The 15490-nt window shown below is 42.5% G+C and overlaps 1 protein-coding gene across 1 annotated transcript in view; it reads left to right on the top strand.

Moving 5' to 3' along the window:
• Nucleotides 1-15490, top strand: part of TSNARE1 (t-SNARE domain containing 1) — a 198468-nt gene that overhangs the window by 31372 nt on the left and 151606 nt on the right. The window contains exons 4-5 of the mRNA XM_044684522.1: nt 5620-5697; nt 6738-6807. Of these exons, the coding sequence (XP_044540457.1) occupies nt 5620-5697; nt 6738-6807 (148 nt within the window). The remainder of the gene's footprint in view (nt 1-5619; nt 5698-6737; nt 6808-15490) is intronic.

Genomic DNA, 15490 nt, shown 5'->3' with positions numbered 1-15490 from the left:
TTGCCATGTTAACTAATCTAAATGGTGTGAAATGATACCACCTTAGAGTTGTTTTAATTTTCATTTCTTTAATAAGTAATGATTTAGAGCAGTGATGGGCAAACTATGGCCTACCAGCCAGATGCGGGGGAGTGGGGAGCCTGAAATGTTCTATCTGGCCTCATGACATTATTCCTAATCTGACAAATACAATAAGTAGGATACAATACCATGAAACTTCAAAAGAGTTGCCTTAGAAACAGACTGACAGATGAGCATTTCCTTTCCTTTGGCCCCCTCTTTAAAAAGTTTGCCCATCACTGATTTAGAGCATTTTTTCATGTGACTATTGATAGCTTTGATTTCTTCTGAAAGTGTTCTGTTCATATCCTTTCACTATCAATTGGGGAAATCACTCTTATTTTTATAAATTTGTCTCAGTTCTCTATATGTTTGAGAAATAAGGCCTTTATTATAGAAATTTGCTATATATCTTTTATCCATTTTCCTCCTTTATTTCTAATTTGGGCTGCATTGGTTTTGGTGGCGGGAGTTTCAAAAAGAATTCATATACTCCTGATCTCCAGGATTCCCAGTGTATTATAGTATCTGTTTCAATGCCTTGCACATAGGAGGTACATAATAAATGCTTGTTGGATTGAATGTAAATTTCTCCCTTTCTCTCTCTTTCTTTTACACACACATAGAGACACACGTAAAATAGAAAAGACCATATTTAAAACCAGTTCTAGATTTTATAACCTGGACTTTATATGTTGTTGGAATTCAAAGAAAAAACAGAGATCATTGAAGGGTAGAATCATTAGGGAAGGCGTACTGAAGGGGACGATGCTTGAATATTTTAATCAGAGGAGATAAAGCAAGAGGGTATTCCAGGTCAGGAGAATAACATGAGATAGATGTGCAGAAACAAAGGGTGTGCATCAAAGTCAGGTGTTTAGAGAAGGGAATGGCTAAACTATCAGGCTAGTTACTTGTGTATTTGTAGTGGTGTTGCCCTTGACAATAATAGAAATTTAGAAAAAAAAGGTTTGGAGGTTCTGTTTTGGAAATGTCAATTTTGAGATGTATACTGGACAGTCATTTCCAGATATACAAGAGTTGTTTGGTAATTTGAGACTGGAACTCAGAAAAAGATTTTAGAGCTGGACATGTAGATTTGGGAATCATCTTCATAGAGATTAGAATTGATCCCATGAGAGTTAATGAGATTACTAAGAGAAAAAGTATAGAGGGACAAGAGGGACCTGAATAGAGTCTTGAGGGATAAAGTTAGTTAGCGTGGCTTGAATGAAGATCCAGCAAAGGAGACTGAAGAAGAACAGTCAGACAAGAAAAGAACAATTAGAGATGACCTTTGAGACCATCTGGTTCAACTGCTATCCCTCTACAACATATCCAACAAGTGGTCATATAGTCTTCCCTTGAAGATATCTAGTGAGGTTGAATCTACCTATTTTTGGACAGCTCTAATTTTTAGGAAATTTTTCTTTTTGTATCAAATGTAAATCTATCTTCTAAAAAACTTACTGTTCCTCGGTCAGCTTTAAGGAGACTAATCACTCCTCCAGATGATAGCCCTTTTGATATGTGTAGACAGCTGTCATTCTCACCTTTTCTTCCATTTCCCCAAATCTTCTCCAGGCTAAGTATTCCCAGTTCTTCAGCCAGTCCTCACATGACTATAAGTCCCTCCAGGATCTTGATCACTTTTCTTTGAACATTCTCCAGCTTATCAACAATTTCCTAAAATGTGGCCACAGAAACTGAACCCAAAGCTCTATATGTGGTCTGACAAATAAAATAGAGGATTCTGAGGGCACTTTGAGTGGCATGTATTTAGTTTGGAACTAAATACATTTGTTTCTTGTTGCTATGTTTTTTAGTTGAAAAAGTCTAATGTTTTTAGCCTAAAAAAAAGCCTTGGAGGAGAGGTGATTCATGTGCCAGATGGGTGTTTGTGTGGCAGAGGGCAGATTTGTTCTGTGTAATCCTGCAAGATAGAACCTGGACTAACTGGGGAAGTTATAGTAGGGGAGTGTGAAATTGTACAAATGGCTTATCTTTGAATGGAGCCTGAGGTCAAATTTCAGTTCTGCCACTTTTTAGTTTATGACCTTAGGTATAGTCACACCCCCTTAGAGGCTCCATTTTCTTTTCTAAAATATGAGGGAGAATTCATGCTTCAGATTGGGGAGCATTAAAAGAGGCTCTTTTGGGTTTTTCCAAGTCCCTGTAAAATGAAGGGGTTGTACTAGATGATTCTAATGTTCTATGAACCTAGGACTTGAAAGCTCCATTATTCTTGTTTGGCCCATGAGTGACTGATGATTTAGGTTTAAGGCAGAGGAAAAGAGGATTGAGGGAGGAGGACAATACCACATTAAATCAATGTGGGAAGGATGTTTGGGCTTCATGTAGTGTGATATTGACTTCCCCTCACTCCCAGTTTTTCAAATTTCTGAATAGACCATACAGTCATTTTCCTTTAAGAGTTCTTTATCTTATCCCCATGTGCCTTTGTTGGACTGGATATTTCTTTATGAGTCAGGTGATAGATAAGAACTAGACTGGACTTCTAGGAGGGGACATAGATCTAAAATGACTATTTTTTAATCCATTATATCCATCATTATAGGTTCTTATTCCTCTACCTCCCAGTATGTTTTTGTTTTATCACCTTCCATGACCCTCTGCTCTGTCAGTGCCAAGCCACTCCACAGTCTTAAAAATCCTGTTAAGACAGAGGCAGCTTAGCTCAATCAGATAATACCCATGCCCAAGAAAGCATTTGTGGGAGATGAGGTTTGATGTCCCTTACCCAGAGCAATCTGGCCCCTTGATTTCCCTCTCCACCCTCTGTCACAGGCCCAGTTAGATCCTTGCCCCACCTTTCTGCCAGGAGACCCTGTGTTCACATCCTCCTACATCTCTAACTTTCCTCCTCCTTGAGTCTTTCTTCCACCCAACTCTATTCCTTGATCAGAGGCTACCTGGGTAGCATAAAGTACATTGGGTTGGGAGTTGGGAATGCTGGGTTTTAGTCTCAATTGTCATTAGAACTTGAGTTCTTTGAGAGCTGGGTCTGTCTTTGACTTTCTTTGTATCTACAGCACTTAGCACAGTGCCTGGTACAAAGTAAGTGCTTAATAATGAATCCTTATTGACTATCTGTCACTTCCTTGATATGTGACCTTGGACAAGGCTGCTTTGGGCCTCTGTTTCCTAATCTCTAAAAAGGGAATAATAACCTTTGCATTACCCACCTCACAGGGGCATGGGGGAGGAAAGCCTTTTATTAAACATCATACGATTGGGAGCTATTATTATTTTTGTTATTTTCTTTCCAGGACTCTGTACTGCCCTTTATAGTCTTATAGCAGCAGTACTTACAGTGACAGGTTGTATAGATTCAAAACTAGGGCTCTCCTCCAGACCTTTCCACCCCCATCCTCCCAAGTTTGATGGGCCATTTATAGACTCAAAGGATTTGGAGCTGGAAGTGACCTTAGTAATCATCTATTCCAAGCCTTTCATTTGTTTATAGGTGAAGAACTGAGGTCCAGGGAGCATTAGGTAGTTGCCTAGTGGTATACAGATAGAATAATGGGATTCTGACTCAGGTGCCCTGAGTCTAAATCCACTATGGAAAGGAGACCCAGTAATGTGTGTGGGTGGTATAACCCAAACTCCTTCTGGAGGACAGTGCCCACCCTCCTACAGTAGCTCCCTTTCTCTATTACTAAAGAGATATCTGGCTCTTACTCTATCTACCTCCTGAGATCCAGAGTTAGCCCTTGGAATGGGTGGCAGAATTAATTTTTTTTCTCACAACATAAGCGAGTCTTTGTTTGCTCCATGGAGATAGGAGGGCAACATGAAGGGGAGAAGGACTGCACAATTAAAGAATTTCTGCATTAGTATTTTTTAACCCTTAACTTCGGTGTATTGTCTCATAGGTGGAAGAGTGGTAAGGGTGGGCAATGGGGGTCAAGTGACTTGCCCAGGGTCATACAGCTGGGAAGTGGCTGAGGCCGGGTTTGAACCTAGGACCTCCTGTCTCTAGGCCTGACTCTCACTCCACTGAGCTACCCAGCTGCCCCAGAATTTCTGCATTAGAAGTGATCCTATTGACCAGAGACCAACTTGTATCAGAAAAAGAATCCTGGCACTAGCTTATCTGACAAGTGGTTCTCCAGCCTGACCCATCCACTCCAGAATCCACTCTCCTACTTTGGAATGGTCCTGAATTGTCAGCAAGTTTTTTTTTTCTTGTCAGGCATATAGTTACCAAACAGAATAAGCTTAATCCCTGTCCCTTGTGCTAGCCCTTCATACACCTGAAGACAGCTATTATGTCCTTTCTTTCTTTGTCTGTCACCCACCCAGAGCAAGGATTGAGATGAGGAGAGGGGTTGATTGAAGAAACGGAGGGAGAAGAGAAAACTCTAGAAGGGGAGAAGGAAAGTGAGTGATGGAGAGAGAAGGGGTAGAGAGGAGGGTAAGAGGAGTGGGCAGAGGAGAAAAGATAGGAAGGGGAGACCTAGCTGGGATAAGAAAGGATAAGAAGGTGTGGGAGCAGAGCAGGGAAGAGACAGTTCTACAGATGCTGCTTAAAATGCCCACTTAATCAAAGAGAGGGGTTTGTTATTCCTTTAGGGAAGATTATGTACTGGGTGTTTGAAAGTGATTCTGATGCTAACCAGGGTAAAAAAGCCACGGAACAGCTGACCTCAGGCATTTACCCAGGAATAGGAACCACTTTGGCCCCTTCACTTGCTGAGTGCAGGGGTGACATTGGCCAAGGAGCCTCCTTGAAAGACTGTTCATTTCATCCTCAATCTCTCTGACTGTGGTTTTCTGAGGGCCATAGCTATTTGTTCTCCCTTAGGACCAAGGCCCCCACAAGACAGGAACTGGGTCTTCCCTCAGCCCAGGGGTGTTCTGAGGGCAGAGACTGTGTCCATACTAGGGGCAGGAACTATTTGCCCCAAACCTTAGGGCATTCTTTCTCCCCTTAGGTAAGGGACCCCGGTAGGGCAGAGACTGTATCTGCCCCTGAACTCAGGGACTCTTTGAGGGTAGGGGTGTATCCATACTAGGGGCAGAAACTGTGTTTGCCCCCAGACCCTAGAGGTCTCTAAAGACTGGACTCTTTCTCCTCTTAAGTAAGAGGCCCCATTAGCACAGTGACTGTATCCACCCTTGAGCCCAGGGGCCTCCTGAGGGCAGAGCCTGTGTCCATACTAGGGGTAGGAACCTTGTTTGTCCCTAGACCCTAGGGTTCTCTGATGACTGGACTCTCTCCCCTTAGGGCTGAGAGTGTATCTATCTCTGAGCTCAGGGATTCTCTGAGAGCAGGGGCTGTGTCTCCACTTCAGCTCTGACCTTTCGGAGGACACCAGCTGTGTCTTTTCCTTCTGTCTCTCCTACAATGACTAGTCTAGGTCTTGGTCTGTGGCATATTTCCAGCTGCATTCCCTGCATAACAGACAGACCTCTTTGGATCATATTGCCAAATCTGGTAGCTTAGTAGAAGCTCTCCAGGGCTTGATAGACACAGTCATGGTGTTGGAATCACTAACCATGTTTTGTGCTCCCTGGTCCCTCTCGTTTCAGCCACCCAGATCGATCCTACCGACCTCCAAGAGCTGTTCCAGGAGACATCAGCAAATGTCTTTCGAGTCAACTCCAGTGGTGCGTAGAAAGCCCAGGTGTCTGGTCCTGTCCCTGGAGCCTTTGAGTGGTTTAATCTACACTGTGCACCTGTTGCCCACAAGGCCAAGACTGGCTGCTAGGGACAGGAAAGACCCTCAGGCAACCTGAAAGACCCTCTGATAAGAGCATGGAGGGTTCCCTTGGCTCAGGCTCAGGCCAAGGATGGGTTCAACTTATGAAGTCCTGGAGCTTAGCATAGTTGAGTTGCAAGACTGGGGCTGAGATTGAGAATCAGGGAATAGGGGTTAAGAGTCACAGAACTGACCAGAACAGAGTCAAAAGGCCCTAGCCAGGTCTTGGGAGATCTTCAGGGTTCATAAACCTAGAAGCTCAGTACTCAGTGCCATCCAATCATAGGGTAACACCAAGGATCAGAGGAAAGGAAGACTGGGGATGGGCAGAAAGGTCCCAGCCATCATTCAGGACCAGGCATTGTCCTGTTTCTTCATGTCCTACAGCTTTTGGCAAAGGCCTGGGCAGGAACCATGGTAGTATTAAAAAGGTAGAGAAATCCCCTAGGATGTTGAAATAAATGACTGGTCAGGTGATGTGAGTGAACTGACTTGTCGGGTATCTCCCCTATGTAGAAGAAGCTCATGCTCCAAGAAGCTAGTGCTCCAGCACTAATAACTGTCTTCTCCATGATGACCAGGCTCTTGGTTCTTACCACATGAACAGAGAGGGTAGGAGAGCCTGGATAATGAAAATCCATGGATAAGCCAACCCCGCATTTTAGCCTCTAAAATGGGAACTCATAGCAATGGAGGAGCTTGAAAAGACCCCAGAGGGCCAGAGCATAAACCCTGTGTACAACATTCATCCCTCAAAAGTGGTTATCAGCTTCCTTCTCTTTGAACGTCTTCATGGAGAGGGAGCTCACCTCCTTTTCTGCCCCACTGAACTGTGGGGTATCAGTCCTCCTGCGGCCCTGAGTCACTGAGCCAGCTGTGATAGATGCTTATTTCTATGGATTTGTCCCTCCTTCTCTTGCTCACATTTCCCACTCTTGTCCCTGGCAGTGACCTCCTTGGAACAGAGCCTCCTATCTCTGGGTACTGCAGGTGCCACCCTGGAGCTGCGCAGTGGCCTGTAAGTTTCCTTCACGTTGGGATGAGTTTTGAATGTGTGCATGGTCACCCCGTGGTGTGAGCTCAAAGGTACCCAAGGTCCCACTCACCCCCTACATAGAAGTATCTCTACCCACTCCTCTGCTCCATACACACATATATGTACATTGCCATATAACCCTCAGGTGTGCCCACACTAATAAATGACATATATATATGTATGCATATATGTATGTATACACGTCTCTGTATGCATACATGTAAGGTCTTGTGTCACCTACAAGTTGGGTCATTTGTTTTTTTCCCCCCTAGACAAATTGCTGTATAGCTGCTTCATCTTACCCTCACACTATCATCTTAAACTCAGATCTTACCCACCCCAAAATATACCTGGGAAATTGATTATTTGAACCTAAAAGTAAGACTTTACTCTTAAAAGAAATGTTTTTATTGGCCTATTTTGTATCACCTAGATTTCTCCTTATATCCCTTTCCTTCTCTTCCAGAGAGCCATCCCTTATAATAGATATTTTTAAAGAAAAAGAGAAATGATTGAAAAAACACTAGTCAATCAGTAGATCAGAAAGCATATCCTTATGTGTTGTTACACATCTTTGGACTCCCTACCTCTACAAAGCAGGTGGAGGCGATAACTGCTTTTATCACTTTTTATTTTTATCTGAATGGATTGAGCACAATATTCCAGCCTGTCATGATCTTTTTGATTAGCTATCCTTCATTTTATGGCATGATACTTGGCATATCACAAACACTCAATAAAAGGGAGTTGAAGAAAATTAATTCATTTAATTATTAATTAATTTAGCTTCTCCCCACTACTAGCTTTGTGTCATCTGAGAATTAGCTTAGCATGCCATCTGTGCCTTTTTTTCTAAGACATATATAAAAATTATTAACTAATATATAGGGCCAGATAGATCCTGGGGCACTAAACTGAAGACCTCCTTCCAAGCTGATATCAAACCATTAATGACTACTCTTTTGAGTCCAGCCATTTTATTAACTTTGATCAGTTTTGAATTCTTTTAATTATACTGTATTCTAGTTCATATCATATAACAACATTCTCTCTTCAGTTTTGTGGTACCTGATCTTTCAGATTACTAACAATGGTTTAGCAATAACATCTCCCATTTCTTTTAGTATTGGAGGTTGTAACTCACCTGGACCAGGTGATCTGAACTCCCCTAAGAAAGCAATGTATTCTCATATTATTTCCTTACTTATCTTGTGGACTATCTCTACTAATTCTGTCCTTTGTTCCTTCTCCTTGGCAGGGGAGATAGCAGTAGTAGAATATTTGCCTTGAGTAGGGGTTAGAACTTCGGGGAAATGTGCCTGAAACCAAGTTGGAGAGTAATGAGGGAATAGGAACTTCAGCCAGCCTCTCACTGCCAATGTGATTCTTGCCTTTTTCAGTCTTTCATGGAGAAAATAAAAGAGTTGAGCAGCTCTTCTTGCTAGGATCAGTATTTAATATCCTATTCAACCCAAATAGAATTCTTTAAATCTAAGTTGTTTAGCAAGTTCCCTTAGTATCTATACATATTTTTCTGAACTATTTTCCCTTTTCCTACTTAGAAAAATTACTTTTCTTTATGTCTTCAGAATTTAATTCTAGGGAGTATCCTATATCTTCTGGACTGACTTGTTCTATAGAATCTTGGCCTTTCTGATCTTAACCATCTCTTCTGTGAAATCTTTGAATTCTGCTCTTGTAAAACTAGAATGTTTGTCAGCCTATTCCTTACTGTCCTCTTCTCAATCACAAATTCTAAAATGAAGTGGTCATTTCCTTTTGAAGTTATCATCATGTCTACCCCAGCAATCAATTCTTCTTGTTGGTGACAATCAGATCAAGAATAGAATTTCCTCTGACTGGTACGCTTTCTTTTGAAAGGAAATTATCATTAAGGCATTTCTTAGAATTATTAGTTACTCTGCTAACTAGAGACAAACAGACAGACAGACAGAGACAGACAGAAACAGAGAGGGAGGGAGGGAAGGACAGAGAGGGAGAGAAGTGGCAGGGAGAGAGAGAAAGAGACAGACGATAGCAACAGAAAATAGAGGCAGAGAGAGACACAGAGAGAGAGAACAGATTTCCAGATGATGGTAGACTTCCTTCACTAGCCTATCATATTTCGGAGCCAGAATTGTGATTTATTTTCCAAGTTCCTTCTGTCTTCCTCTTTTGGTTCCAGTGGTCTCTGATGACAGTTTTTATATTTGAAGGAGAAAGTATTGGAAGGAGGGGCAGATAGGCATTCTCCCAGGCCTCCTGAAAGACCACTGTTTTTGCCACCAGCAGACTTGGGTTCAAATGTGGGTCCTGCTAATGTTCACTAGCTGTGTAACCTTTGGCAAGTCCCTTGCCTTGGATTTCAGTTTCTCCATTTGTAACTCTCTCTCTCTCTCTCTCTCTCTCTCTCTCTCTCTCTCTCTCTCTCTCTCTCTCTCACACACACACACACACACACACACACACACACACATGCACACATATGTGCACACCTGGCCACGGGCACAGATATTTACTCATACCTGAAACTGAGATAGTTGTTTGACCCTGTCTAGCCTGCTGCTGAGTCAGATGGAGGAATCCATGTTTGAGACCTCCTTTCTGAGCTAGGGGATAGTGGCTTAGATTCAATTTAGGGGATCAGACTGGAGTCTCAAAGCCAGGATACCCAGGTAGTGTTTTCCTAGCACCAAGGCCAGCTCTCTTTCATATCAAGCTGGATTTATCCTAAAGACATTGTCCCTTCTGGATCAACATGGGTAAGAGAAGAATGATAGAGTTTGGGCAAGAGGAGCCAATGAGTTAAAAAAAAAAAGCCTTTACAACCCAAGACTATGGCCAACCCTGGCTCCAGCCCAAGCCCCAGTTTAACTTTGTGGCTGGGCAGTATCTGTGCCCACTGAAAGCTACTTAGCACTTCCTAGGGAGTCTCTAATAAGTCCTTAAGCTTATCCTTTTATAAAGTTTATTCCAAAGAAGTTTAGTGGCAAGTCTACCAAGCTAGGAATAGAAGACAATTTCTAATGCCAATGATAGGACTTTCTAGCTATATGTCACTTTGTGCATATGTCACTTTCCTCTTGGGACCTCAGAATCCTCAGATTTAAGGGGAAGCAGTTGGACTAGATGATAGTTTAGAGCTTTTCTTAATTTCTCTGAGTTTTCTCCAGGCCTTTTAGTGCCCAATAAAGCGTTCTGCATGAATTCCTTCCTCCCTCTCTCTCTTCCTCCTTCCTTTCTTCCTTTTCTCCCTCATGCACGCACACACACACACACACACACACACACACACACACACACACACACACAGAGTACAGCTTGCATCTCTGAAGATCTTTCAAGTTTATAAAACCCTGTGTTTACAACCCCATGTGTGAGGCAAGTCTCGGAAATATTATTTTCCCCAGTGAATAGATGAAAGGAAGGGATCAAGCTAAAATTTGAAACCAGGATCTTTGCCTCTAAGCCCAAGGTTTTTGTCTCTGTTCAACTCAGATCAGTCACAAACAACACTATTATACACATAGAAACTCAAATACAGGTACAAACCATCCCTCTCATATGTGGAAATCCTGTGAAGTAGGTAGTGCACATATTATTTCTTCCCATTTTACAGATAAGAAATTGAGTCTCAGGGAAGTGATGTGATTTATCCCATGCCACGCAGCTAATAAGGGTCAGAACTGAGATTAGAATCCAGGGTCTCTGATTCTATATCTTACATCCATACTGCACTGCCATATGTAAACACAGCTATAGTGATAGAGACACATATCTGTACAGAAACATACTTAAATACATACACAAAACGCCCCATATACATGCAGCAACAGTGCACAGGCACACACACAGGTACAATGTAGAAATACAAGTATGTATAGCTACCGTTAATGTGTGTTTATATACACACAGACACACAGATGCACAGAAATGTACACACACAATATGGCAGCTTGGTCAGTACCACTGTAGCCTTAGCCCTACTCTGGGGTTGAAATGAGAAAAAGCAAAGCAAAACAAAGAGAAACCCAGCCCTATCCATGACAAAGTGCAGGGAACCCCCAGAGAACTCTTCTGTAGAAAAAAAAAAAGTTTTAGCATTAGAGAACTTTGTCGCCTCTAATGAAAATGTCTTTGGCCTCTGTTCTGCTGTCATGGAGACGTGAAGATCATTTATCAGCTGTGGAGGCTGACAGTGGGGCTGGGGGCCCTGAAGGGAGAGATGGGATGAGAGGGGCCAGGAAATTGCTTGTAACAACAGCCATCCGTCACTGTTAGGTTGGCTCCTACACTCCCTGGAGGTTTTTCCAGGAGGGCTTTTCTCAGGCCTGAGGTAGCACATGACTGGGAGGGTGTGAGTCCTGGGTCCCACTGCTGTACACATGCCCCTCTATCCCACAGTGGTCCCTTCCTTAAGTGTCGGCTTGACTGAAGCCTGAGTGGGGGACAAATCTCTCTAGGAGCAGGGAGGTCTGAGGGCACAGAACAGTGAAGGGCTTTAGGGAGAAATCTGGCTGCTCAGAGCAATGAGAGACCGTTAGGTCATCTACTACAGTCTTCTGCCCAACTCAGGGAACCTCTTTAGACACTGTGTGAATACCTTCTGTGATGGGGAAGTCACTGCTTTCAGGAATAGCCTATGCAACTGAGGTGCAGATATAAACATTAAAGGGTTCTCCTCATCACCCTTTGAATACCTTCCTCCTCTCATGTGGCATTTCCTAGGGCTGAAAACACAGTATTCTAGATGGAGTCTGACCTGGGCAGAGTATAAAGTAGGAGTATTACCTCCTTTGCTCTGGATACTCTACCTGGATATGTTGATGAAGATGTGATTTCATTAACATGGATGGATACCCCTTCCAACAGTTCAGATTGCTGCCCATCTTTGCCTTGCCATCCTAGGTGACCCTTTTAAAAGAGGGTTTCTTTTTTTTTTTTTAAACCCTTACTTTCTGTCACAGAATCTATACTGTGTATTGGTTCCAAGGCAGGAGAGTAGTAAGGGTAGGCAATGGGGGTTAAGTGACTTGCCCAGGGTCATATAGCTAGGAAGTGTGTGAGGGCTGAGTGATTCTTTCCCATGTCCTAGAAATCCTTTGCAAGGAGGCCACCCAATACCTTGGAGGCCTTATTGCAGATCTAATATTAGGAGGAAACCAATGGAGCACTCTGGCTTCTACAAGTAAATAGGATGCAGCCTGTGATCTGAGTCAAGAGGAGCAAATGAATGGAACCTGTTAGAAAGTCCTCTGGAAACATTTCAGTTTAGGGATCTCTTCGGAGCAGAGGAGGAAGTTGGACTATTTCCCACATGGGCTGACACTTGTTTATTTAGCTTCACTCCAGTCAGAGCTAACAGTCCCAGTGATTTTGAATAGGCCTACGTGGTTCCTTGCATACAAGTAGAGTCCATCTGGCCAATCACAGATGGCCCATCGTGATATAGGCAGATTTCCCTGGCTGGGCCATAATGTATATCATTTTTCAAAGAAGATAATATATGCCAAGCACTTTGTAATATAAATGCCAGCTATTGTTGTTATTGTTACAGATTGTCCAGGAATGACCCAGAGACTGCTTTTCCTGGAGTTGGGGAGCTAATCCTGGGGAGGTCACCAGAGAAGAGTCTAACTCTGGGCCCTTCTGTGCTTCATGAAACCAGTTGGACTGGCTGTGTATCTCCCCTAGTGCCTTGTAAAGTCCTAAAGGTTATAGATGCTAAGAAATAATTAGTCCTGAACTAAGAATATAGTCCTTACGTACCCTAGGATTCTAAGAAGACACAGTGCTGAGCTTGGAATCATGAAAACCTGAGTCTGAACCCTGCCTCAAATATTTAGTGGTTTCATGACCCCGGGCAAGTCGCTTAACCTCTGTTTGCCTCAATTTCCTCATCTATAAAATGTGGATAATAATAGCACCTATCTCACAGGGTTGTTTATGAGGATCAAATGAGGTAATATATGTAAAGCACCTTTGAAACCCTAAAGTATTATATAAATGCTATCATCATCATCATCATCATCATCACACAACCATCATTTTACCTGCTTGAAATTAAGGGATTAGAACAAAGCATACTCCTTGATGTTCCTTCTAGCTCTAAAGTTAATTCTGTTAAACCAACAGCCCTTCCCCAACTACAAGTAAAGTACTTTCTGCTTTCTTAGTTCTTACACAATTGTGAGTGCTTTCATGAAGGCTCTGGTTATTTAAATGTTCATTAATGAAATAATTGGGATTGCAGCCATCTTTAATTTCTCTCAATTTCTCTGCATTGATGGAGGATTACTGTTCAGGATTAAAGAGGTGATGATCCTGTTGCCCTCTTTCCTGGTCAGAACCCATCTGGAGTATTCTCATCAGTTCTGAGCACTGCATTCTAGAAAGAACATTTATAAGGTGGAGTACTTCCTCATCATCCTTCTACTTTACTTGCTTTTTTTCCCCCCTTTCTCCCCTCCCTTCTCCATCATCACCAGAAATTTCATAAATAACTAAAACTTGGTTCCTTCCCCACCTCCACCCCCTATCAGGATAAAGGTCTAGAGCATCTGAGTTGATGGAGGATCAGTTGCTCTTGGTGAGCAGTTTAATGTTTTTTTGTAAATTGGGGTTATCTTATTTTATGTTTCTTGGATTTATTTGCTAACTGTACAAAACTAGTGTTACATCACAAGAGGTGGCATTCCTGCTGTTTTCTGCCCTGGTCAGACCCCAGCTGGAGCATTCTGTTCAGACCTGGGTACTACATTTAAGAGGTTCATTGCCATCCTGAAAGATGACCACAAAAGACTCTAAGCTAAATAAGGAGATTGGTTGAATAACCAAACAGTATTGCACTAGATTTGGAATGTTCAGAAAACATTCTAGTTCTACCACTTATTGAGTGGGCAACCTCAGGCTAATCACAATCTCTGCTCCCTTTTCTCTGTATGAAGAGATGTAGGATCATAGACTTAGAGCAAGAATGTACCTTAGAAGCCATCTAGACCAACTCCCAGAATTTATAAATTAAGAGACAGAGACCCAGAGAGGTTAAATGAGCAAGTCCCATTGGATGTGTGGGGCAGAAAGGCAAGGTTTGGAACTAGGTACTCTGATTCCAGATACAGTTTTCTTCCCACTAGAGAGAGAGAGAGAGAGAGAGAGAGAGAGAAAGAGAGAGAGAGAGAGAGAGAGAGAGAGAGAGAGAGAGAGAGAGTGTGTGTGTGTGTGTGTGTGTGTGTGTGTGTATGTGAGACTATGGCAATCAGATGAAATCTGTGGACCCCTTCTGGAATTATGTTTTTAAGCTGGGCAGCAAAGTCCCATGGTGGATAGAGTGCCAGACTTGAAGTCAGGAAGAATCATTTTCTTGAGTTCAGATATGACCTCAGATACTTATGAGCTGTTGTGTGACCCTGGTCAAGCCCCTTAACTCTGTTTGCCTCAGTTTCCTCATCTGTAAAATGAGCCAAAAAAGGAAATGGCAAATCATGGACAGTATGGTTTATGAGGTCATGAAGAGTCAGATATGACTGAAAAATAATAGTGGCACAGTCCCTGCTATGGAAGCTGCGGCTGGTGGACTGCTTGAAGTTGGGATTCTGAATTGCAGCACCCTAAACCATTGAGGTATCTGTACTGTCTGAAGGGTTGTCATGTTGCTAAAGGAGTAGTTTTGTTATGAGTGACTCCAGAGGGGGGAAGAACAGGACCAAAGGGGAGAAAGTACAGGGAGACAGATTTCACTCATCATAATAAGGAGCACCATAACACTGAGGACTTTTCCACAGTGGGATGGGCTGCCTTGGGAGTCAGAGAACATTCTTGCACTTGAGACTGTGAAGTTATAGTGAAGGAATGTAGAGCAAGGAATGTCAGAGGTGGAAATAAACAGAGAACATCAAACATAATACCAATAACTTATTGTTAAGATTTTTTTAAAAAGTTCTTTCCTTAAAACAATGCTACCTAGTAAGTGCTGAATTCTATAATTCTCTCCACTTTTTACAGATGAAGAAACTGGAATTCAGAGCCAGTAAGTGACTCACTAAAAGTCACATAACCTCTAGGAAGAGAACTGGAGTTTGAACTCAGGTCTCCTGATTCCTCCTTTTGCCTTTTACCTTTGAGTTAGAAGGGATCTTAGAGAATATCTAAAACTCACTTAATATTTGAGAAACTTGAGGCTCAGAAGTCATTCAAAGACTTGAAATGAACTCATTTCCCATCTTAGAATCAATACTGGTATTGGTTCCAAGGCAGAAGAGCAATAAGGGCTAGGCAATGGGGGTCAAGTGACTTGCGCGGGGGCACACAGCTAGGAAGTGTCTGTGGTCAGATTTGAACTCAAGACCTCCTGTTTTTTAGCCCTGGCTCTCAATCCACTGAGCCATCTCGCTGCCCCCAAACTCCCATGGGAAGGAATAATCAGGGAGGACGAAGTAAGAACAAGTGGAAAAAATAGATTAGAAGGAGCTCAGCTCTGTAGGGATCTTCCTGGTTGTTGGCAAAATGTGCCCAATATATTCCTTTATATGATCTTAACAGTACCCTTGTGAGTGAGGCAGGGCAAGGGTTATTTCCTTCATTTTATAAGTGAGAAAAATTGAATCTCTGAAAAGATAAAGGACTTACCTAAGGCTATGCTACTTGTCAAATAATGGGTGATACT

This window comes from Gracilinanus agilis, chromosome 1 (genome assembly GCF_016433145.1).
Source record: "Gracilinanus agilis isolate LMUSP501 chromosome 1, AgileGrace, whole genome shotgun sequence".
NCBI classification, from domain to species: Eukaryota; Metazoa; Chordata; class Mammalia; order Didelphimorphia; family Didelphidae; genus Gracilinanus; species Gracilinanus agilis.
This window is presented reverse-complemented; position numbering and strand designations above follow the sequence as displayed.